At 45.5% G+C, this 25,974-nt stretch overlaps 1 protein-coding gene and 1 long non-coding RNA gene across 10 annotated transcripts in view; one reads left to right on the plus strand and one right to left on the minus strand.

The window, feature by feature from the left end:
• Positions 1–1,175: 1,175 nt before the first annotated feature.
• Positions 1,176–25,974, minus strand: part of ZNF169 (zinc finger protein 169) — a 33,802-nt gene continuing 9,003 nt past the window's right edge. For 6 of the 8 annotated variants that reach the window (XM_029920155.1, XM_029920153.1, XM_029920158.1 and 3 more), the window contains 3 exons: positions 19,694–19,820; positions 19,142–19,237; positions 1,176–5,691 (listed from right to left, as the gene is read on the minus strand). In XM_029920155.1, the coding sequence (XP_029776015.1) occupies positions 4,280–5,691; positions 19,142–19,237; positions 19,694–19,820 (1,635 nt within the window). In that variant the 3' untranslated portion in view covers positions 1,176–4,279. Of the gene's footprint in view, positions 5,692–19,141; positions 19,238–19,693; positions 19,821–23,944; positions 23,999–25,974 lie in introns of those variants that run through there. The other 2 variants (XM_029920160.1, XM_029920159.1) reach the window with 2 other exon arrangements.
• On the plus strand, positions 3,397–24,263 carry LOC115276237. Of its 2 annotated transcripts, none has more exons than XR_003901864.1 (3): positions 3,397–3,533; positions 21,512–21,700; positions 23,991–24,263. It is a non-coding gene; the product is annotated as an uncharacterized LOC115276237 (long non-coding RNA). The 2 variants fall into 2 exon arrangements; XR_003901863.1 differs by lacking the exon at positions 3,397–3,533 and adding an exon at positions 17,633–17,738.

Below are 25,974 nucleotides of genomic sequence, written 5' to 3' on the forward strand. Positions count from 1 at the left end.
TCCTTCACTCACACTGTCTCTCTCAAAATAAATAATAAACTTTTAAAAAACAACAAAGAATATTCTCCTTATGGTTTCAATTATTTTAAATTTGTTGAGGTGTGTTTTGTGAGCCATGATGTGTATAGACTGTCTTGGTGAATGGTGTTTGAAAAAACATACTCTCTTGGTTTTGGGTGGAATGAGCTATATGTCATTAGATCCTGGTGCTTGATTATGGTGCTTAGGTCTACTATATCCGTGTTGATTTTTGTTCTGTAGCTGAGGAGCTGCTGAGAGAGCAGTGTTCAAGTCTTCAAAAATAATGATGAAATTTTTCAGTTTTTGCTTCATGCATTTTGTTATTTGGTTCATTCATATTTAGGATTGTTATACCTTCTTGGTGTATTTATTCCTTTTTTACTATATAACATCTCTTTGTCCCTAGTCAGTTTCTTTGCAGTGAAGTCTACTGTATTTGATATTAAGATGGGAATCTATGCTTTTTAAAATTAATGGTTGCATTTAACCCACTCTCACAATCTTTGTCTTCTGATTAGCATAATTTGAACCAGTGTTAAGGTAATAAAGTAATTGCTGATGCATTAGGGCTTAAGTTGCCTATTTTATTACTGAATTTAAATTTGTTTTCTCTAGGTCTCATTTTTCTGTATCTCTTTTTTTTGCTTTTCTGTGGATAATTTGTTGTTTAGGATTCCATTTAGATTCATTCCTCATGTTTTTAGTGTATCTTTTTGTAGTTTGCTTAGTGGTTCCTCTTAGTATTTCAACACACATATGTGCCTTATCACAGTCTAGCAGTGTATTATCACTGGGAGGGAAGTGTGAAACTGTTGCTTCTGTTAGACCCCTTCACTGTCCCCACTTGTAAGTCACTGTCTAGAGTATCAAGGCCCCTTCACTGTCCCCACTTGTAAGTCACTGTCTAGAGTATCAAGTGATATTACAACTTAACACTGGTGACTTTCAAAACCTGTGGGTGGGGGCGCCTGGGCGGCTCAGTAGGTTAGGTGTCATGATCTCATGGTCTGTGAATTTGAGCCCAACATCAGGCTTTGTGCTGATGGCTTGGAACCTGGAGCCTGCTTCAAATTCTCTCTCTCCACCCACCTCCCTCCTCCCTCAACTTGCGTGCGTGTGCTCTCAAAAATATACAAAAAATGTTTTTAAATCTGTGGGTAGAAGGGTGGCCATTTTATAGTCAGATTGTGCTCTTTCCATGATTTTTTTTCCCTTCCTGATGCTCTAGTATTTCTTTTATCATTTTCTCTATTTGAAGAATTTCCTCTTAGCCATTTCTCAAGGTCAGGGCTGCTAGTAGCAAAGTCTTAGTTTTCTTTCACTGGGAATGTGCTTAACTCTGCCATCATTTTTGAGGGACAGTTTCGGTAGATCTTCACTCCACAGTTAACAATCTTCTTTCAGCACTTGAAGAAAAATGTGCCACCTCCCTGTGGCCTCCATGACTTCCTGAGAAATCTACCATTTGAATTGCTGTCTCCTGTAGGTAGGTAGTAATTTCCCTGGGGTTGGTTTCAAGTTTTTTTTTCCTTTAGATTTCAGAATTTTAATATGATGTCTTAGTGTGGATTTCTTAGTTTTATTTAGTGTGGATTTTTATTGGGTGTTCACTTTTTGAATCTGTATATTTATGTCTCTTGGCAAATATGGGATGTTTCGGGGCATTTCCTCAAAATATTTCTTCAAATATTTTCTCAATTCTACTTCTTTCTCACTTTCTGGGACTCTGATGACACAAATGTGATCTGTTTTTTGTTCTTGTTCCAGAGATTCTGGCTTTTTTTTTTTTTCCAGTCTTTTTTTCTCCATTGTTCAGATATGCTAAATTTAACTGATCTGCCCTCAAATTCTCCCAGTTCCATTTTCTGCCATATCAACTCTTCCCCCATGCGTCCAGTTAGTTTTTAAATTTCTCTTCTAGTTTAGTAATTTCCACTTGAACTTTGGTGTAACTTGTTTTTTGTTGTTGCTGATACTGTACTTTTTTCATTTGTTTCCAGAGAACGTGTGACTGCTGGTTTTAATATCCCTGTCAGTTCCACTGTCCCGCTCATCTCTGCATTGGTGTCAGTTGACTGCCTTTTCTCATTGAAGCTGGGATTTCCTGCTTCTTGAAGTGATTGGTAACTTTTCATTGCATTCTGTACATTTAGCGGTTGTTAAGCTCTGGGTCCTCTTCACACCTCTCATTTGAACAGAGACGAAGCAGTCCCCTGTGCGAGGGCTGGCTCCCGGACGGCAGCCTACTTTTTTGGGCCCTGTTTGACCCAGTGACAGTGTCGCCGCCAGAACTCTTGCAGCGCTCTTTAGGTCCGCTTGGCTTATCTGGTACCGCTGTTCCTCTCACGTTTCGCTGCTGGTGTTGGAGTGTGGAAGGAGTTTCCCGGAAACAGGCTGCTTGGTGTCTCTAGATGGAAGGGATGCTCTGGCCCCAGAGAGAGAGAAGAGCCTCACAGATTGAGCTGCTAATGTGTCCGGGTCCCTGTGGTGCCCGCCGGAAAGGGAGCTGGGCCTCCAGGTGTAGAGGCGGCAGAGGCCTTAGAAGACAGCCCTGTCCCGCTCCCCTCTCCCTTCAGCCACTGAAAGGACCAGCGTGCCCCCTGCATTCCGCTTCAGGAAAGTGCAGCACTGCCCAGTGCTTCCTGCTGGCTTCACACTCCTGGGAAGAGAAAGGTTAGGATCCTTTACGGCAGGGGTTGAAGGCCAGATAGGAATTTGGGGGGAGTAAAGTAAAGTAAAGCATTATGAACTCAATTTTCCCCCCAAATCCTTGATGAAGCCCTTTTCCTAATGTGACAGTGTTTGGGGGCAGGACCTAAGGAAGTAATGAAAGTTCAATGATGTTGTGAGGATGAGGCCCTGATCTGCCGGGCCTGGCATCCTTACAAGACCGGGAAACCGCAGAGCCCACTCGCTCTCTGGCACATGTGCAGGGAGGAGAATGCGCCGGCTGCCAGCCCGGAGGTGAGGCTTCCGTAGGTCAGGGTGATCTCGGACTTTCTGTCTCTGCTGTCGTTACGGCGAGCCGTGACAGAAGAACGCAGTTTTGGCACTGACCGCGGTGTGCTAGTCGAGTAAATACGAGAAACTACGGAGGTGGATTTGGAACCGGGTGGCGGGTGGAGGGTGGAAGAGGTTTGAGGTGCCTCTGCCCCGGCCTCAGACACGAATTAGAACGTCAGCAGGAGCTAAAGGAAAGGCGGTCTTCGTTCTGTGTGTATTTTATGTGTATAGCAGCAAAGTGTGTGTCTGGGCTGTGTCCCAGTCTTTGGTGCGAGGTAGAAATCTTAGGTAACAGGAGTGACAGATTCTTAGCAAAGTGATGAAAGGTGTAAACTGTTTCTTCTCATAGAAAAATGCGATGAGGGAAGCGAATCAAAGGAACTGTGTAGCAAAAAGAAGCCAGAACTTGAAGATTTAGAGAATTCTCAGCCCTTCTATATTGCGCAATGAGAAAGCATGCTCTGGAGAGGATGCCAGTGCTGTTGCCGGACCATCAACATTTGATGGAGGTTAGTTTTGAGCCGGTCACCTCAGGACATGCGGATGGGACACAGGGAGGGCCAGCCGCCGGCCCCTCGTGGGGAATCGGATCAGGTCCGCCGTTCCCGCGGCGGCACAGAGCATCCAACCAGAGTTTTCTCGAGTTGTACAACCTAATAGAATTTGCTTCACAGACGTGCTCAGGACCCATCAATTTTGTCTTCTTTCCCCTTGTGGAAAGGGAATGTGAACTCTGCATCTGAGGGGACTTGTCTGGCTCACAGACTCAGCTGGCGGGGAGCTCTGCCTCACCCACACCGGATTTACCCGAGAGTCTGGACAGAGTCAGTGCTGGAACGAAGAATGTTCTGTGGTGAGAACATGAATTTTGGGGGTCTGGAGGGTGGCGTGTCATGGACCAAATTGTTCCAGATTCATACTTTGAAGCCAGAACCCCCAAGGCAACCTCATTTGGTCACAGAATGGGGACTCTAACCCAGTAAGTCTGGTGTCCTTAGAAGAGGGGGCGACACCAGGAAAGTGCACACACAAAAGCCACCTGAGGACACAGAATGCAGCTGAGGGGAGAGGCTTCAGTAGAAACCAAAGTGTACACATTGATCCTGGACTTTAGTCCCAAAAACTGTGTGAAAACTGTTCTTTAGCCATCAAGTTTGTGGTATTTTTTGAATGGCAGCTTTAGCAAATCAAAGCACATTGCTCCCACAGAAGATAAACCATAATTATGATCATTGAAAGAACACATTTTTCCCCTCTACTGCACTTGAGGAAAGCGGAACGTTTCCTGGCGCTTCCTGCCATCTTCACCCTCGTGAGGAACGGGAAGGTCAGGAGAGCAGCTCTTGAGGGGGAGGCGGTGGCCAGACTTGGTCCTCCGGTGTCTGTGGAGGTGGGACTTCTGGCTGAAGCCCCGGCCGCACTCCCCGCACACGCACGGCTTCTCCCCGGAGTGGGGCCTCCGGTCGGAGGGGAAGTGGGACTCCGGGCCCAGTCCTTGCTCACCTGCTCTGTTCACGTCAGCCGCCGCCCCCGCGTGTGTCCTCTGGTGTCTGGTGAGAAGCGACTTGAAGCCAAAGGTACGTCCGCACTCAGGGCACAGGTAAGGCTTCTCTCCCGAGTGCGTCCTCTGGTGTCTGACGAGGGTGACCTTCTGGCCGAAGCCCCGCCCACACTCAGGGCACAGGTAAGGCCTCTCCCCCGTGTGCGTCCTCTGGTGTCCCATGAGGGAGACCTTCTGGCTGAAGCCCCGCCCACACTCAGGGCACAGGTAAGGCTTCTCCCCCGTGTGCGTCCTCTGGTGTCTGACGAGGGTGACCTTCTGGCGGAAGCCATGCCCGCACTCGGCACAGACGTAAGGCTTCTCGCCCGAGTGTGTGACCTGGTGGCTGAGGAGCAGCGCCTGCTGCCTGAAGCCCCGCCCACACTCGAGGCACAGGAAGGGTCTCTCGCTGGAATGTGAGCTGAGGTGCTGCAGGAGGGATGCCTTCTGGCAAAAGCCTCTCCCGCACTCGGGACACACGAAGGGTTTCTCCTCCAGGTGTGTCCGCTGGTGCAGGACGAGGGCCATCTTCTGGCGGAAGCCCCGCCCGCATTCCTGGCACCCGAAGGGCCTCTCCCCGGAGTGGACCCTCCGGTGGCTGGCGAGCGAGGACGTGTAGCGGAAGCGGCGGCCGCACTCCCGGCACAGGTACGGCTTCTCCCCCGAGTGTGTCCTCTGGTGGACGGTGAGGGAGGCCCTGCGGCCGAAGCCCCGCCCGCACTCCCCGCAGCCGAACGGCTTCTCCCCCGAGTGTGTCCTCCGGTGCTTGCTCAGGTCTGACCGCTGGCCGAAGCCTCGGCCGCACTCAGGGCATACGTGCTGCTTCTGGAGGCTCAAGAGGCTGGGTTTGGGACCACGTCCCGGCCGGGATTTCCCACACGTGGCAGCTCCAGACACTAAAGGGTCTGTCTCCGCAGGACACATCCCCTGGCCACTGCCTCCAGCGCTGGTGTCACCTTGTTCACTTGAGAAGCCTGGAGTGTCCACTGGGACGGAGCTTCCTGCATCTGAGCGTGGGAAGATCTGAGGAAGGTGACCACACAGCACATACTGTTCAAGGAACTGCCGCCTGGAAAATGCCACCCGGCAGGAACAGCCACATGGCAGGACTCCTGTCCCCGGTTCTGCTGGAGAGAAAAGATTGGTCAGAATCACTACAGGCACCTTGTGAAAAGTTGGTTGTACCTGCCCAGCAGTCAGTCCTCAGATGTCCCCACAACCAAGACTTCCTCCACAGACCTGAGTCCACCCACGATGAGCCAGCGCTAAGCACCGGCCCAGCCCTGTAAACTGCTGTTAGAGTCACACGTTCCAGCAGGACAGTTCACGCGCAAGACCTAGTTGTCAGGGCTGACGCAGACATTATCCACAACTACACGTATGCTGCCACTAAGAGACTATGTGGCTTGCAGGGGCAGGGAGTGCGAGACGGTGGAGGAGGACCTCAGCTCACCCAGCCCCCGCTGACAACTCGAGATCACTCCCGTCCGCATCAGTGACCCGGAGAGTGAGCTGGCAGAACGGGCTCCACGACTAGAGAGCAGCCGCAGCCGTCGGGAGCTGCGGTCACGGAGCGGGAAGCCCACACAGAAAAAGGAAATCCCTGGACCATCGCCTTGAAACCCGAGGAGCTGAATTCTGGGAGTTGGCAGTAACCAGCGGGATTTGGAGCCTAGAGCTTTAAAAGTCAGCCGCTCCAGCTCTGGGCGAGTGACAACCAGGGCCTGCCCCAAAGAGAGTCAACACAGAAGTGACAGCTTGCACAACGGGAGGAAGATCTGCTGGTGCGGACTGCGGGCGTGTTGAGGGGACTTCTCTGGGAACAGAGGAACTGGCACGTGCCATTTTCCTCCCCCAACCCCTGGCATAAACACAGGGCCGCCTGTGAGAAGCGGGGCTGCACGGACACTTGCTACTTAATCTGCCGGCTGTGTGCCGTGTCCTCTCCTGAGGCCTTCTCTCTCCAAGCCTGTTGCCCTGGGCTTACCACAAATTCTAATATCCTGTGCACCATGCCCCTCTGGCCACCACATTTCTTCGGGGGATCTGGGTTAGGATCCGTAGCTCGGTGCAGATTTTACTAACGTGTGCGTGCCCTGCACAACCCCAGGTCACGGCCACTCCTGTGTTCTGCATCCCCGGCCGCCACCTTGCTTTGGGGGATCAGCCTAGGACCAAGGGCGCAGTGCCGATTTTGTTAACATCACGCATGCCGTGCCGACCACCACATGCCGTTTTCGCCACCTCAGCTGCTTGCATAACCGTCACCATGCCCCTGGCCACGACCATGCTTCAGGGAATCTAGCCCAGGACGAGGGACTCCATGCAAATTTTGCTAAAACTGCCATCCTACCCTTGAGCCCTTTATAGCCACACCCCCTCAGAGCCAGCCTGCGTGGGTCTCCCTACCACCACGGAGATCGGCACAACCCACAACGGGCAGAGTCAGCACAGAGGTTTGGACCAAACGCCAAGGCTACTCGGACACAAGAGCAGGATGCAAGCAACACACACAGGAGATGGCCCTGGTGAACAGGGCGCAGTGCAGGGCCCGCGGGGCCTCCCCAGAGAACCGCGACTTCCCAGGCTGGCTCTAACTCGTAGAAACAGACAAGATGGGGCAGAGGAATATCTCCCAAGTGAAAGACCGTGATAAAAACACAGTAGGAAACTGAGCACAACAAATTATTAGGAGCCTGATACTGGACTTGCGAAAAGAATGGAGGACCTCAGTGAGACCCTTCCCACAGATTGAAACCGGAAATACAACAGATGGAACAAATGGGCCACAGGAAGGAGAGGAATGTATCAGTGACCTGGACAGAGTAATGAGAAGCAATCAGGCTGAGCAAATGAGAGACAAATTCTGCATTATGAGAATAGGGTTAGGGAAGTCAGTGACCCCATTAAGCATGGTAACATTCACATTATAGGGATCCCAGAAGAAGGGGGGGCGGGTAGAAAATGCGTTTGAAGAAATAATAGCTGAAAGTTTCCTATATCTGGAGGGAAACAAATCCAGATTCAGGAGGCACAGAGATCCCTCAGCAAAATCAACCCAAGGAGGTCTGCACCACGACACATACTAATAAAAATGGCCAGAAACGGTGGTAAAGAATTTAGAGGTTGCAGAGAAAAGAGGACAGTTACATGGGGAAACCCCATAAAGCTCTTCTTAACTTGCCAGAAGGGAGTGGCATGATATATTCAAAACGCTGAAAGGGGGAAGCATCTGCAGCCAAGAATGCTCTATCCAGCAAGGCCATCAGTAAGAATAGGAGGAGAGAATAAAAATTTCCTAGATAACAACTACAGGAGTTTGTGACACTAAACCAGACCTGCAAGAAATATTAAAGGAAATCCTTTCAGTGGAAAGGAAAGTTGATAAGTGAGAGTGTGAAAAGTAAACACAAAAGTAGTAAGAATAAGTATTTCTGGAAAAAAAAAATCAGTCAAGGGATTCACAAAAGGATGTAAAATGGGATATCACACATCTAAAACTTGGGGGGTGGGGAATAAAGGATGAGTTTAACACTGGGTAGCCCTCAGCTTAACACAGACTACTACATATGCAGAAGATGTTAGATATAAACTGAATGGCAACCACAAATCAAAAATCAATAGAAAAGCAAAACAAAGAATAAAGAATCTAAGTATATCACTAAATAAAACCAACCAAAAAAGAATCAGAAAACTACAAATATAACCACAAAACAAGTAACAAAATGGCAATACACAGCTATCAATAATTACTTTCAATGTAAATGGAATAAATGCTCCAATTAAAAGACCTAGGGTGACAGAATACATGAAAAAAAAAAAGACCCATCTATGTGCCGCCTACAAGAGGCTCATTTCACGCCTAAAGACACATGAAGATTCAAAGTGAAGGGATGGAGAATATCATGCAAACGGCTGTCAAAAAAAAGCTGATGTAGCAGGACTTACATCAAACTAGACTAAAAAAGTCTATAAAGAGAGACAAGTACACTATAAAATAATAAAAGGGACAATCCAACAAGATCTAACAATTATAGTTATGCACCCAATATGGCAGCACCCAAATACATAAAACAGTTAATAATAAACATAAAGCACGTGATAGTCACACAGTAACCGTAGCGGACTTTAACGCCCCACTTACGCTGATGGACAGATCATCCAAACAGAGAAAAGCAACAAGGAAAACTGGCTTTGAATGACATATGGGAACAGATGGATTTAACAGATGTTCAGAATATTCCATCCTAGACCAGATTACACATTCTCTTCAAGTGCACATGGAACATTCCCCAGAATAGATCACATGTTATGCCACAAAATAAGTCTCAACAAATTTAAAAAGATGGAAGTCATACCGTGCATCTTTTTCAACCACAACCCTATGAAACTAGACATCAACCATAAGAAAAAATCTGGAAAAGACCACAAATACATGGACGTTAAATACTATGCTGTTCTTAAACCATGGTGGGTCAACCACAAAGTCCAAGAGTAAATCAGAGAGTACACGGAGACAAATGAAAGTGAAAACACAATGGTCTGCAACCTCTGGGAAGGCAGCGAGAGCTGTTCCAAGAGGGGTGTTTATAGCAGTATCTCAAGAAGCAAGAGAAATCGCAACCTAACCTTTCACCTAAAGGAGCTAGAAAAAGAACCGCCTGACCCAAAACCAGCAGAGGGAAGGAAATAATAAAAATTAGAGCAGAAATAAATGATACAGAAACTAAAAAAATTGAACAGTGAAACCAGGAGCTGGTTCTTTGAAAATATCAAGAAAGGGGCGCCTGGGGGGCTCAGTGGGTTAAGCGTCCGGCTTCGGCTCAGGTCAGATCTCACGGTTCGTGGGTTCGAGCCCCGTGTTGGGCTCTGTGCTGACAGGTAGCACAGAGCCTGGAGCCTGTCTCGGATTCTGTGTCTCCTTCTCTCTCTGACCCTCCCCTGCTCCAGCTGTCTCTCTCTGTCTCTCAAAAATAAATAAAAGAAACATTTAAAAAAATAAATAAATAAATAAAAAAGAAAATATCAAGAAAACTGAAAAGGTTCTAATCAGACTCTTCAAAAAAAAAAGTCAAAATTATGAGGAGAAATAATAACCAACGTCATAGTAATACAGACAATTGTAAGAGAATGTTACAAAAACTATATGCCAACAAATTAGACAACCTAGAAGAAACACATAAATTACTAGAAACATATAACCTACGAAAACTGAAGCAGGAAGAAATAGAAAATTTGAAGAGACCAGCTGCTAGCAAGGAAATCGGAATCAAGAATCAAAAAAACTTCCAACAAACAAAAGTCTGGGACCAGATGGCTTCACAGGCAAATTCTACCAAACATTGAAAGAAGAGTTAACCTATTCTTGAATTCATTCTGGGAGGCCAGTATCCTCCTGACAGCAAAACCAGATAAAGACGCTACCAAAGAAAAGAACTACAGGCCAATCTCTCTGATGAACATAGATGCAAAAATCCTTCACAAAGTCTAGTAAAGAGAATCTAATAATAAATTTTAAAAAATCATTCACCAAGATCAAGCAATTCATCCCCAGGATGTAGGGGTGATTCAGTATTTGCACATCAGCCTGATATATCACCTCAATAAGAGAGAGTATAAAAACCATATGATCATTTCAATAGATGCAAAAGAGCATCTGTAAAAGTAAAGCATCTCTCCATAATGAAAACCCTCAACAGAGTAGGTTTAGCGGGAACATAACATATAATAAAAGGCCATACATAAAAAAAGAAACCCACAGCAAACATCATCATTAGTGGGAAAAATAAATCTGACTGCTCTCCCCTAAGGTTGGGAACAAGACAGGGATGTCCACTCTCACCACTTTGATTCAACAAAGCACTGGAAGTACTAGCCACGGCAATTCGACAAAATACAGAAACATAATAAATTCAAATTGGAAGGAAGAAGTAAAGCTTTTACTACTTTCAGGTGACAGGAGACTAGATGTAGAAAACCCTAAGAACTGCCATCAAAAAGCAACTAGAACTGATAAAGGAATTCAGTGAGGTCACAGGATACTAAAGCAATGTGCAGCTACCTGTTGCATTTGTACACACCAATAATGAAGCAGCAGAAAGAGAAATTAAGAAAACAGTCCTATATATAATTGTACCAAAAGTAATAAGGTACCTAGAAATAAACCTGAGAGGTGCTGGAGAACTATAAAATACTGATGAAAGAAATTAGAAACATAGGAAATGAAAAAACATTCCATGCTCACAGATAAGAACAAGTACTGTCAAAATGTTTATACTACCGACAGCAATCTACACATTTAATGCAATACCTATCAAATACCAACAGCAATAATCCTAAAATTTATATGGAATCACAAAAGACCCCAAGTTTTACGAGAAGCTGATCCTAAAATTTAAGTGGAAATCCAGAGGACCTACACTACCCAAAGCAATCTTTAAAAAGAAGAATTTGGGGAGCCCAGGTGGCCCCACTGGTTGAGCCTCTGACTCTTGATTTTGGCCAGGGGGGGTGGGATCAAGCCGTGTGTCGGGAAGGTGGGCTGGGGGGGGGGGGGGGCACTGAGCATGAAGCCTGCTTTGATTCTAAACTTTAAAACAGGAAACAACCCAGCGGCCTTACACTAGCTGACGCGCAGAGAGGGAAGGACCGACACCGCCTGGCTTTAGGACTTCCCACGGCCCCCAGCAAGCGTGGTTGGTTTAAGAACGGGCCTCTTGTGCACAGATGCTACGGCTGGCGCAACACGGAGAAGACGAGCGCGGCCCCTGTGCGAGGGCGGCACGCGAGTTCGTGAAGCGGTCCGTGTGCTCGGAGACGGGGCGGGGGGGGGGGGGGGGGGGGGGGGGGGGGGGGGGGGGGGGGGGGGGGGGACAGAGGTGCTGGTGACGGAGGAGGGCGCTTGTGGGGAAGAGCCCTGGGTGTCGTATGGAAACCAATTTGACAATAAACTGTTTAAAAGAAAAAAAAAAAGAATAGGGGTCTTCCACTGAAATAGAACTGAAAGTAAATAACAGACCCACACTTAGCCAGGCATTGGATTTTCAAGAAAGTGATTCAATGAGGGGAAGGCAAGTCTTCAACAGTTGATGCTAGAGTAAAATCTTTTTTTTTAATTTTTTATGCTTATTTATTATTGAGACAGAAACAGAGCGCGAGCAGGGGAGGGACAGAGAGAGGGGGGTGGGGCACACAGAATCGGAAGCAGGCTCCGGGCTCCGAGCTGTCAGCACAGAGCCCAATGTGGGACTTGAACCCACAAACCGTGAAATCATGACCTGAGCCGAAGCCGGAGGCTTAACCGACTGAGCCACCCAGGCGCCCCTGGAAGAGTAAAATCTTGATCCCTGCCTCACATGACAGAAGTTACTTCGTAGACTTAAATGTAAAAGCTAAAACTATACAGCATTTAGAAGATGTAAATTATCTTCATGACAAAAATTTTAAAGGAGAAAAATTAGACTTCCTCAAAATTAAAAATCTGCTTATCAAAAGCAACTTTAAAAAACGAACAAGAGGGGCGCCTGGGTGGCTCAGTTAAGTGTCTGGCTTCGGCTCAGGTCATGATCTCCCAGCTCGTGGGTTTGAGCCCCGCGTCGGGCTCTGTGCTGACAGCTCAGAGCCTGGAACCTGCTTCAGATTCTGTGTCTCCCTCTCTCTCTGACGCTCCCCTGCTTGCACTGTCTCACTGTCTCTCTGTCTCTCTCTCTCAAAACATTAGAGGAAAAAAATTTTTTTTAAATGAACAGAAAAGTTTGACTAAAAAATGTTTATAAGATATATGGATGACAGACTGGTGTCCAGGATTATTAAAGAAGTCATAGACTCAACAGTTTTAAAATGCAGTAAACTGGAAATTGGAAGAATAAACACTTCACAAAGTAAGATACAGGATAGATACAGGAGTGGCCCAAAAGCCAAACGACCTGCCCGGCCCAGAGAAGATGAAGACGGTCAGGGACGATGTGAGCCCAGCGGCCCGCACTTCTCCTGTGCTCCTGGAAGTGAAATCGGGCAGAGCCGCTTTGGGAAATAGTCGTTTCTCACAACACTACGTATACTGGAACCCTGGGACCCAGTGTATCCAGTTGAATGGTATCCCACAAACTTCAGTTCTACCTACAGGACTTCTTCTGAAGTCAGGTTTTTGTAGATGTGATCAAGTTAAGACGGGTCATACCAAATCAGGCTGAGCTTAATCCAAGACTGCTGTCCCTCCAGAGAGAGAGACTTGGGTACAGAGACGTAAGAAAGGAAGAAGGGCTGTGTGGTCCTGAGGCCCGGACTGGACTGAGTGCACCAAGCCAAGGCGCGCAGAGGACCGCAGTCTCGGAAGCAGGAGAAGCAAGCACTGAAGCCAGGGGACAGGCGAGGACCAGACCCTCCTTCCCAGCCTCCAGAAGGAGCCAACCTGTGAAGCAGATGGGATTTGGACTCTGGCTCCTGAACTGTGAGAACAAATTTCTTTTTTTTTTAGCCTCTCAGTTTGTGACAAATTACTACTGCAACCTTAGGAAATGAATACACCTCGCATTACTCTAGATCTTTATCCAAAGAAATGAAAAAATAGGTTTACCAAAACAAAAAATGTAGCATAACATTACTAATAACACAGGCGCCTAGGTGGCTCAGGCGGTTGAGTGTCTGACTTCGGCTCAGGTCATGATCTCCCGGTTCGTGGGTTCGAGCCCACATCGGGCTCTGTGCTGACAGCTCTGTGCTTTGGATTCTGTCTCCCTCTTTCTCTGCCCCTCCCCTGCTCATGCTGTTTTGGTCTCAGAAATAAATGAAAACATTAAAAAATATTAAAAAAAAAGATTACTAATAACTTTTTCACAACAACTAAGGACTAGAAGCCATCAAGGTATCTGCCAAGGAGAATGGATAAACAGTTGTATATTCACTGTATATTCACTATGGGGTGCCTCTCAGCATTAGAAAGGAACAGATTACTGATGTGTGCAGCACGGATGAAGTTCAGAAACTTTGTACTTTGCCTACACAAAAGGATACATATGATTTCATTCATACAAAATTGTATCGTGGGCAAAGTTAATCTACGATGAAATAAAATCAGGACCAGAGGTACCTCTGAGGGTTAGGGGGAGAGTTTACTGGGATGGGCCATAAGGAACTATCTGGAATGCAAGTAATCTGTATTTTGATAAAGTTTGGGTTGCAGAGATACATGTATTATTTGAACTCTTACAATAGCAAACTTAAGAATTTGCATTTCCTGTAAGCAAATTCCACCTAAAAAGAAGAAATACACTACTCTAGGTTATGATACACATCTACCCATTGCTCCTGTGGTCAGGCTGAGACCTGCCAGGAATGATCCTCTTGAAATGCAGCGTCTGCACATGCTTAGCTGGACACCGTAGACCTAAGTCTGAGCCTGCCTGCCAACCACTCACATGAGCCAGCCTAGAAGACTCTTCCCTCTCACCTGTTAGAGCGTCTCTGACAGGTCCATTCGGTGGTAAGATCAGACCTTAAAGCACACACACCACCTGCCAGCCACTTGTGGATCGTGATCATCTGGGGGGAACGACCAGAGATGCAAGGACATGCCACAGAGACTTTGCGGACCGGCCGCAGTGGCCGCCCATGACCAGGGCGTCACAAGCCCTTTACCCACAGAAAGGACAGCGGGCTCTTCTCCAAGGGAAGTGCAGCCTTGAGGCAGCGCACGCACTCAGACATGGCCAGCTCGCCCTGACGGGAGCCGCGTGCACTCAACTCCTCATTCTTACTGACCAAGGAAGTACTGCCAGAAATCTGTCCGAATGGCCCAAATTTAAAAAATAGTGCTAATACCAGATGCTGGCAAGAATGCGGAGAAACAATCGTGCAGACGTTGCTAGTGGGAACATAAAATGGTGTAACTATTTTAGACATGGGTATTGCTCTTTTTTACGAAACTATTTATTTACTGTATGACTCAGCAACTGCACTCTTCAGCATTTTTCCCAGAAATAAGGCCTTATGTTCACACAAAAACCTGTATAGAAATGTTCAAAGCACCTTCATCTAGAAAAGCCCAAAACTGTAAACAACTGAAATGTCCGTCAGTGGGTGAATGGTTAACTCCGCAATAAAAGGAACGAAGAACTGGAGCGTGCCCAAGTGTGGTTGATCTCAAGAGAGTTAGGCTGGAGGAACAAAGGCAACACCGAAACGTTACATACTATGTGGTTGCTTTTACATGACATTCTTGAAACGACAATTCATAGAGAAAGAGAACAGGTCAGTGGTCACTGGACAGGGCGGCAGGAGGAGGGAGCTGGCCATGGCCGTGAGAGCAGCACAGGGAGCCCTGCGCTGGGACTGTCCTGCATCTGTGATCACGGCAGCAGTTACAGGAGTGTACGTGGGACCGAGGCTCATGGGACCAAATAAACCGCCCCCCCCACCACACACACGAGTGAAGGTAAAACTGGTGAAACCTGAATAAGGTCAGTGCATCATGTTAACAAAAATACAAGCCTGATTAAACAACAACAACAACAACAAAGTCAACATCATTCACCTCACATGGGATTTAAGAAACAAAACAGATGAACGTAGGGGAAGGAGGGGAAAAAAGGGAGGCAAACCGTCAGAGAGACTATCAACTTTAGGGAACAGACTGAGTTACCAGAGGGGAGGTGGGTGGGAGACGGGCTGAGTGGGTGATGGGGACCGAGCGCACTTGGGCCGAGCACCGGGTGCTGCGTGTAAGTGATGAGTCACGAGCTTCTGCTCCGAAACCGGGGCTCCCTGTGTGTTAACTAAGAAACGTGCAAAGGTAAAAAGGGCGGCACGCGGCGTGGCTGAATCACTTGTCCCCTGAGACTAACGCAACACTGCGCGTGAGCTAAAGGAAGACAAAAACGTTAAAGCTAAGAGAGACTAAAATCTCAGCAACGAAGGGATAGTTCACTGCTCTCCTAAAGGGCAGCTTTAAAACTCGCACTGAGGGGAAAACATTCCCCACAAGACCAGGCACAAGGAAGGCGCCCGCTCTCACCGCCGAAACTCCTCACCGCCCTGGCGGTTCTCACCTGTCACTGAAGGTAAAGAAATTAAACTATACTTATTTACAAATAACAATCATCTATTAGGAAATTTAACAAAAAGTTACTAGGACTAAAAAGTAAGTTTGCAAGTTTACCAGATACAAGATTATCCGTAAGTTAATTATATCTCTGTACTTTCAGCAATTGAAAACTGAATGTGAAAATAGCTTCAATAGTATCAAAAATATGAAATATAGAGGGACAAATCTGAGAAGAGATGTGTCAGACCTGTATACTAAGAATTATAGAACAAGGCTGAAAACTGGAGAGACATACTGTGTTCACGTACTGAGTGATACAGTGTTATTTACATGTAAATTCTCTGCAAAATGAGATTTAACTCAATCCAAATCAAAATCCCAGGTAGGGTTTGTGTGTGTGTGTGTGTGTGTGTGTGTGTGTGTGTGTGTGTGTGTAAACTGCTATTCTAAATCCATATGGCAATGCAAAGAACCTAGAATAATTAAAACTGGAAAAAGAAAAAAATGTTGGAGATTTATTCTGTCTGAGCTCCAGACTTCTAAGGCTACAATAATCAAGACCGTGTGGTATTGGCATCAAGGTAGACAAAGGGGAGAAAATAAAATAGAGCACAAATATAGACCCACAGGCCCATACACATTTGGTCAACTAATTTACCACAAAGATAAATAGGCAACTCAATAAGCAATAGGTTGCTTGTTCAGTAAATGATGCTGGAAAATTCGGGTATTCGTATGCAAAAACAAGCAAAAGTACCAAGTATAAAAGCTGGTACCAAGTATAAAAATTTACTCAAAATAGATTATAGAGCTAAATATAAAATAAAAATTAGAACATTTCTAAAAGGAAGAAAGTATACGAATATCTCTTTCACCTTAGGTCAGGCAAAGATTTCTTAAACATACTACCAAAAGTGAAACTCCGGAGACAAAACCTGGGACTTCACCAAAATTAAGAAATTCTCTTTGAAAGACTATTAAAAGGTTGAAAAGGTGGGGCCGCTGGTGGTTCGGGCAGTTAAACGTCCACCTCTTGATTTCAGCTCAGGCCCTGACCTCACAGTTCAGGAGATGTAGCCCCCACGTCCGGCTCTGTGCTGCCAGCATAGAACCTGCTTTGGATTCTCTCTCTCCATCCCTCCCCTGCTTGCACACTCTTTCTCTCAAAATAAAACAAAAATAAAATAAAAAGGAAGCCATAGGGAAAATACTTGTAAATCAAACATCTGACAATGACCTTCTATACAAAATATATGAAGAACTTTTAGAACTCAATAACAAAAATAAGAGAAACCAAAATTTTTAATGGGCAAAAGATCCAAGGAGACATTTTACCAAGTATCTACAGCTGGCAGGTAAGCATATGAAAGGATTCTCATCAGCAGCCATTAGGAAAACATCAAGCAAAACCACAGATGCCAGCACAGGGCTATACAAATGTCTAAAATTAAAACAACAGTACTGGGATGCCTGAGCAGCTAGGTTGGGGGGCTCAGAAGGTTGAGTATCTGACCCTTGATTTCAGCGCAGGTCATGATCCCCGGGTGGTGGGATGGAGCCTGCTTACGATCCCCCCGCCCCCCACCTCTCTCCCTCTCTCACACAAAAGTAAGTACCACCACCACCACCAGATTTTGGCAAAGATGTGGAGCCTCTGGAGCCCTCATACCCTGCGTGTGGGAGTGTGAACGGTGCGGCCGCTTTGGAAAACAGTCTTCGAATTCTGTAAAAAGTTAAATATACACTGTATCCCAGTTCCAGGTGTCTGTCCAAAATAAAGACTTGTCTTGAACACTCAGAGTGATTTTACTTGTATTCATCAAGACTGGAGACTACTCAAATGTTTTTCAATAGGTGAAGGTTAAATAAATTGTGCTACCTCTATAATGGAATATTACCCAGCAGTAACAAGATGAACTATGCAACACAGAGCATTATGGATGTAATAAAAAATAATTATGTTGAGTGTAAGTGTCTGGTACACACTCTACATATTTAATTTATACGAATTCCAGGACATGTGACCACATCTGTAATGGCAGAAAGCAGAGCAGTGGCTGCATGAGCACTGGGAGGAGGGAAGGACGGAAGGACAGGAGATGCGAGTCTACGGAGGCACGAGGAAACTCCGAGGTGACAGTCATGCTGGTATTTTGATGGCAGCAATGGTTTCACGGTGGGGTACATCTGTCAACTACCAAATTTTACTTTAAATATGTGTAGTTTATTATATTATCAAAGTATTTATCCCTGAACTATTGTACCAGAATATGTATTTATACCATTACTGTAGCTTATATAATAGTTCTTTAAAAAAAAAAAAAGACAAAAGCACAGATTTTGCTATAAAGTACAAGTCCAGATATATGGTTGTAATTAGCAACAATTTTGCCAGAAATGTGGAAAACAAAATAAAGATAAGTCAGGAAAAAATTTATTCTTACCTCGTCATTTACATAAAATTAATTCCCACTAGATTAAAGACCTATATGTTCCCAGGATCTATATGGAATTTCTACAGATCAGTCACAGAAACAGCCCAAATGAAAAGAGGCAGACCCCTTGAACAGACAGATCACAGAAGAGGAAAACGGCCAAACAACACAGGGAAGACGACTCCTCCCTGAAAAGCGAAGCTGCCCCGGGGCTCCGGGCAAAGGGAAGAGGCCTGCCAGCCCTGGCGTTGGTGAGGACGCGGGACAAGAACCTCTTGGCCGGAAGAAACGCTCACTCCTGTTTCTATGGAAGTAACAGGAAGCTATCTGGCAGCAGTATTTAATAGCCAGAAATTGGAAATAAACGTCCAAAAGAAGGGAACTGATAATGCATTTTTACAGGACACTCACATAAAGTCAGCGAAAAAGCATGTTCCAGAAGGATGTGTACTGCACAATACAATGTGCAGAGAAGTTTACAGACCTGCAAAACAGCACTCTATGGTTGAAGGACCCACGGAATGAGGAAAAAAGGAAAAAGGCGCCTGGGAATGCTAGCGCTCGACCTGGATTCTCGGGGGGGGGGGGGGGGGGGGGGGGGGGGGGGGGGGGGGGGGCGCCAGGGAGGGTGCGGGGGCTGTTATCCGGTCTGCTAACATCTACTTCTCAGGCTGCACGGGAGGCACCAGGCACTCATGTAATTCCACACAGCCTGTTATAATCTTAGTCCGTCATAAAAGGCGGCCACGGGGATACGAAGTAAAACCAGTGCACGAGGAAGTTCACGCGTTCAGAAGGAAAACCGCAGAGCGTCTCCCAGAGACAGCGGACTTAGTCTCAAAGGGCAAGCGCTGTGCAGAGTACCAGGCCCACCAATGAAAGCCCAAGAACAGGGAGATCTTGAAACTGGAAAAGGTGCTGGAGAAGAGACACCACGTGAGCAGAATGAGGCCGCCCAGGGGAGCCCTCTCTGGGGGAGCAGGATGGCGTGGAAGGGGGGCTGGAGAAGAGCCCTCCCCCAGGAGCTCACAGGCGCTCCTTCCTCATCTGCCAAGCACCTCACTCCCCGGTCTCCTCGCCGGTCCACTGCTTCCCACTCACCTGGACAAAGGTCCAGAAGACATTCGCTCTCCTCTCTCCAGGGCTCATCCCCTTGCTCCAGCTGGGTGATGAGTTTGGGTTTGGAAACGGCAATTCCTACTCACAGGGAAAGAAACCAAGGTGACCCTGCGTTAGTGGTTTAAGAGGTACGGCAGAACTGAGTCAGGGAATGCAATAGCCCAGGAGGAGGCAGGGAGGCGGGGGTACCCAAAGGCTGAGTGCTGACAACGGATGACCAAGGGGAGGGGAGTCCCGGATCTAGAATCAGTACACTAATTCTCCCCCGTGGTTAACTGAGTTCCAGTCGTCCCAAATTTGAGGCAAGATCACTATGGAGGAAGCGCCCAATCTTGGAAGACGCGTGGCAATTCAGTGTCACAGTGCTCCCCCCCCCACCCCCCATTTACTATTTCAGCTCTACAGAATCCAAACATTCTCTAGGGGTATAGGAAAAATACTGTGTTGTTTGTTTGAGCCGAAAGCATCGTGGCTGCTACATAAAATCTGAAGATGTTCACAGGCAGTCTTAGACCGGAGACCAGCTAGCCTTACCCAGCGACACCAAGTGGCTGTAGTTCTCCAGCATCACATCCCGATACAGGGTCCTCTGGGCAGGACTCAGCAGCTTCCACTCCTTCTGGGTGAAGGCCACAGCCACATCCCTGAAGGCCATCAATGCCTGTAACACACACACATCCCTGCTCACCCGGAAGCCAGCCGCATGCACAGTCAACCTCAGCCAGGCCTCTACGGCCAAGGCAGGAAGGCAGGCTGGTGTGGGGCACCCTCGTGAGATTCACAGATCCCGCTTTGAGCCCAAACTCTAGTGCCATGTGTTCAAGACTTCACTCCTCCTCACGTTGCTCGGGTGGATCTTCTGTTCGTGACGTTTGTCAGAACCAGGTTTGACCCCCGTAGCTGTACATATAGTAGGTCTTGAGACCAGTTGGATGGATTCCTCCCACCTTATTCTTCTTTGCAAAAATTATCTTGCCTATTCTAAGGTATGTGCTTTCCATACAGATTTTAGAATCTTATCTGTATCTATCAAAAACCCTTTCTGGAATTTTGACAAAATTTGCATTAAACCTTTCTATCAATTTGGGGAGACCTGACATCTTTATGTTGACACTTCAAATCCACAAACATGGTATGTCTCCCCCATTTATTGAGATATTCTGATTTCTTCCTTTAGCATTTTGTGGTTTTCTGCATACAAATCATATGTTTTGTTAAATTGACACCTAAGACTCTCTTCAAATGATTTTAACGGTATTGTTTTTAATTTCAGTGACACGATGTTCATTGCTAGGACACAGAAATACAATTTTTTCTGTTTACCTTAAATCCTACAACCAGCTGAAGGCTGGTTTTTTTTCCTCCTAGATTCCTTGAGATTTTCTACATGGGCAAGCATGGCATCTGCATACAGGGACAGAATCCTTTCTTCCCTGATAGTCTATAATCTGTATGCATTTTACCTGCTCTTCTTGCCGTACTGCAGAACTTGCAGCACAATAGTGAGTGAGTGGTGACAGCAGACATCCTGGCCGCCTTCTTGACATGAGAGGAAAGCACTGAGACGGGACGCCGTGCCACCCCCTCTGTGAGGGCAAGTTCTGGCAGGGTACGGCGACGTCTGTGCATTTCTGATGGGAAATGTAAATGGCGTGGTTTTTGTGGACGACTTGCCGCTCCTCAACATGCCAATGACCCTCTGATCCAGCAACCCACTCCTAGCCTGCCACCCCAGTACACTTCCACAGTGAAGTCCCTAGCGGCAGTATTCACAGTAGCTCAAATGGCCATCAACATAAAAAGAAAATGTGGTGCGGGCATATGATGGCATAATATTGAGCCCTGGCAACCTGCCGCCCCCACAGGAACAGGCGCCGTGCCCACTCTGACCCTGGAGCACGGCCAAGAGCCGGCCGGGCGTCACACACCTGGGAAGGCCTGTGGAGACGGTCCCTGTGCTCAGGGCTCCGCAGGGTTTCAGAGGAAACTGCCCAGCCTTGCCCTCAGAGGGGGAGAAGGCCCCGTGTCTGCCGGCCGCACGCCTGTGTGCAGCCTGAGCCCCCCGCGTGGGAAGACCCCAAAGGCCCTCCCAGCAGATCCGGTCACACTTCTCTGCTTTAAGCCTTAGCCAACTAGTGACAAGTAAAACCAGATAATGCCCATGTGTTTTGGAACATTTATGTGAGATTGTCATATGAAATGTATTTGGGAACTATATAAAAACTTTTAACTAAAAAAAAAGAAAAAGGAAATTCTAATAACATTCAACATCAAGGATTAGCCTTGAAAACATTTTGCTAAGTGAAATATGCCAATCTAAGAAGGACAAAAAGTGTTCGATTCCACTTACAGCAGGTACCGAGAATGGGCAGATCCATAAAGTAAAATGGAGGCTTCCAGGAGCAGGGAGGAGTGAGGAGTCCGTGTTTCATGGACACAGTTTCAGTTTGGGAAGATGAACCAGTGCCGGGGCGGAGAATGGGGATGGCTTCACACAGTGCGCGTGGACTCAGCACCACTGACCTGCGCACTTACACACAGGTAAGGCGCACCTGCGTGGCTCAGTTGAGTGTCGGACTCTTGATTTTGGCTCAGGTCATGATCCCGGGGTCATGGGATCAAGGCCTGTGTTGGACTTGGCATTGAGCATGAAGCCTGCTTAGTATTCTCTCCCCACCGCCCTGCTCTGCTCCTCTCTCTAAAACTAAAAAAAAAATCTGAAATGGTTAAAACAAAATTTTGTTTTCTAAATATATTTTTATATATGCAATAAAAATGTTAGCCATACATATTTTTATAGATGTTCCTACTCAAGTAGAGGAATTCCCCTGTGTTCCTTTTGTTCTAAGACTTTTTGGCCCCCACAGTGGTTACTGAATTCTGTCAATTTATTTTACTACATCAACTGACATAATCATGTGATTTTTCTTCTTTAGCCTGTTAATGTGGTGGATTACACTAAGTTTCAAATATGGAACTAGTCTTGCATGCCTAAAGTAAACTGTACTTGGTAATAGTGTGTAATTACTTTGGTATTAACATAATACCTGCTCCATAGAATGAATTGGGAAGTGTTTCTTCCTCTTCTATTTTCTGGAAGAAATCATGCAGCATTGGAATTAAGTCTTCTTTAAAGATTTGGCAGAATTCCACAGTGAAAACATATGCGTCTGTACATTTCATTTGTAAGAGTTTTTAGATTGCAAATTGAACTTCCAAAAGTTACAGAGCTTTTCAAATTACTCCATATTGGGCAACTTTCAGTAGTTTGTGTTTTTCAAGGAAGCAGTTCATTTCATGTAAGTTGTGAAATTTATGGGCTGATATTTTTTTAATGGTCTCAGAGTATGTAGAGGTATCCTTTTTTCAATCTTGATGTGGAATTTGGGTCTACTCTTTTTTTCTTAGTTTTGTTTCAATGTTATTATTTTCAAAAGAACACCTCTGATTTCTCTTTATTTTCAATTTCACTGATTGCTGCCTTTATCACTGTCATTTCCTTCTATTTGTGTCTTCTGAATTTATTTAGCTCTTATTTTTCTGGTTTCCTGAGCTCATTGATTGGAGACTTTCCCTCTTTTCTAACATCCATGTCCGCCGCTACAGCCTTTCCTCTTGGGACTGCTTTGGCTGTACTCCACATACTTTAGTATGTCGTAGGTTCCTCCCCATTCTCTTTCAGGTATGTTTTAGTTCCCTTAAAACTTCATTTTTGATGCATGAGTTATTCAGAAATGTGTAGTTTAAATATTTTCTAAATGTTTAGAGACTTATTGTCAGCTTTCTCTTATTGACTTCAAGTTTGATTCCATTGTGGTGAGAGAATATACCTTGCATGGTATCAATTTTTTACATTAGTTAAGGTAAACAAATTTCTTACATTTTATGGCCCAGGTATGTCTATCTTGATATATGTTTTTGTGAGCATATACCAAGAATATGTACTCTGCTATTTTTGGATGAGATGTCCTGTAAAGATTAGATTCTGTTGGTTGATGGTATTGACAAGCTCTTACTGATTTGGGGTCTAGTTTTTCCATCATTGAGAGAAGGGTGTTGGAAGTCTCCAGTTGTTGATTTGTCTGTTTCTTCTTTGGGTTTCTTCTTCACATATTGCAAAACTGTATGTGAGGCATACATATTCAGGATCACTGTCCTCCTGGAATTGACCATGTATTTATCACCCTCTGTGTCTGGTAACTTTCCTTGCCCAGAGGTCTACCTTATTGATCTAGTATAGCCACTCCTTTCCTTTGATTAATGCTTGGATGTTTCTTTTTATCCTTTTAACTTGCCTATGCTGTAGTATTTGAAGTTTCATTTAGAGAGCACGTTGGGTTTATTGTGGCTTTTTTTTTTACTCTATTATGCCAGTTTTTCTCTTTTGGTTGGTGTATTTAGACCATTTTGTTTGTTCTTTTTGCTTGATTTTATTTTACTGACTTCCTTTAGGATACTTGGACTTTTTCTTTTTTTTTTTTTAGAATTCTATTTTGATTTATCCAGTGCTTTCTGTGTGTGTCTTTGTACAGCATTTTTAGTGGCTCCTCTGGGCACTACATGATGTATGCATAACTAATCAGTCTGCTGGTATCTTCATTTTACCAGTTTGAATCAAGTATAGAAACTTTGCTTCCCATTATATCCTTTTGCCCTTCCTGTAATTTTAAGTGTTTCCTCTCTATATATATTCAGAATCATAGCAGAATGTGTAATAATTTTTGCTTCAACCATTAAAATTAGTTTAGAAAATTCATGTATAAGAGGAGCGCCTCCTATATTTACCCATATTTTTCCTGTTTTCTTTCTTCTTTATTCCTGATTGTTCCAGGAGTTCCCAAGACTACCCCAGGTGTGATGTTCACTAGGACACACAAGACTCATCATAGCACACTTGGCTGTAATTCTAACAAAGGGATACAAAGCAAAATCCGCAAACAGAAACCGCACAAGCAAGTCCACAGGAAACAAGCCTCCGAGAATCCTCTCCCAGTGGAGTCACACATGACCACTTAAACCCTCCACCAGTGACTTGTGACATGTGTTAAATGTTATCTAACAAGGAAGCTCATTAAAGGCTCATTGCCCAACTTTTTATGTCACACAGGCACGTTCAACATAAACCCTACGGTTTGCATAGTTTTAGGCACAGTGAGCCATTCTTACTAGTTCTGGGAATGGTGCCAAATCTCTAGAAATGGAAAGTCCCAAGCCAGCCACCGGGTAATCTTGCAAACAGGATTTCCTAACAAGAGCAGTCTCAAGCCTATTATGTTAACTCTTTAGTGCACACAGATGTTCCAAGGTTCCCTCTTTTACTGTTTTCTTTTTGTTTATAAAATTGCCTCTGTTCACTCCGCTAGAGACAAATTCTCTGGTCTTCCAGTCCATTTGAGAATGTACTGAGTTTCCCTTCAATTCCTGAAAGCTGTCTGCACTTGGCACATGATTTGGGGTCCCGCTCCCGAAGCACATCCCACCACTTCCATCTGCCCTCTGGCATCTGAGAAGACTTCCCCGACCATTCCAGTCATTTTTCTCTATAAGAAAATGTGTTGTTTTTCATTGGCTGCTTTCAAGATGTTTTCTTCATTTTTAGGTTATAGAGATTAATTTTAATGATCTGACATGGATTTCAGTGGGTTTATCCTGTTTGACATACATGCAGGCTCTCTGAATCTGCAGGTTTATACCTCTTGCCAGATTTGGGGAGTTTTCAGCCATTAACTCTTCTAATACTTTTTCAGCCTTGCCTACCTTCACTTCTTTCAGAACTATGGTGACACAAATGTTAGATACTTCGTTGTACTCCCACAGGTTTTGAGGCTCTGTTCATAATTTTTTCCCAGACACACAGCTCGGTTTAACGCACATTAACAGGCAGATGTCCACCGGATGAACCCAGAATAAAGATCAAATTGAGATCTTCTGCAAAGAAATTCTACATTTGATATGACAGGCCCTGAAAAACTGAACGACAGTCAACAAAAGTGTCCCACCTGGCAAGTACTTAGGTGGTTAGTAAATGTTAACTTTATCCAGTTACGTCATGTTCACACGCTGCCTCAGTCTTACGGGTTAGAAAGCCTTTCCTTCAGGACGTGTACTCGGGTACAGGCGGCAGCCGAACCACACGGGGCTTGGGGTGCGGCCCACCACACAGAGAGCTGCGTATATCCTTGGACTCCCCAAAAACTTAACTAATAGCCTATGATTAACTAGAAGCCTTACTGGGAACATAACAGTCAATGAACACATGTTTTACATGTTATGTGTACTAAATACCATATTCATACAATGAACTAAAGAAAGTGTTAAGAAATGTGTATAAAAGAAATCCTTAAGGAAGAGAAAATATGTTTATAGCATGGTCCCATATGTACTTAAAAAAAAAATCCACATTGTAAGTGGACCTACATAGTTCAAATCTATGTTGTTCAGAGATCAAATATACTACTTATTTCCAAATCTTTGATTTGAACATGGCAAAATCCTTCAAGATCCAACTTGCTCCAAGTTCAAGCCCTCACCCTTGGCCTACCTTTGTAGGTCCTGGCCGGATCTGGCTCTTTGCCTTCACAGGCCAGAAGAGTATGAGTGAGTGAGGCAGACCCCTCAGCCGTGGGGTCAGGGGTGAAAGGACACATGACTGCACAGTGGAGATGCCGTCTGGCGTCAGCTACTTACCATCCACCAAAAGGGTAGACTCTGCAGAGTGGTGAACAATCTATTCTCAAAGAAGTTGGCATTCCAGACCTTCAGATAGATCTGCCAATTTTTAGGTGTGGAAAACTCATTTAAATATAAAGCTTGGG

The sequence above is a fragment of the Suricata suricatta genome, chromosome 13, assembly GCF_006229205.1.
Source record: "Suricata suricatta isolate VVHF042 chromosome 13, meerkat_22Aug2017_6uvM2_HiC, whole genome shotgun sequence".
In the NCBI taxonomy this organism is placed as follows: Eukaryota; Metazoa; Chordata; class Mammalia; order Carnivora; family Herpestidae; genus Suricata; species Suricata suricatta.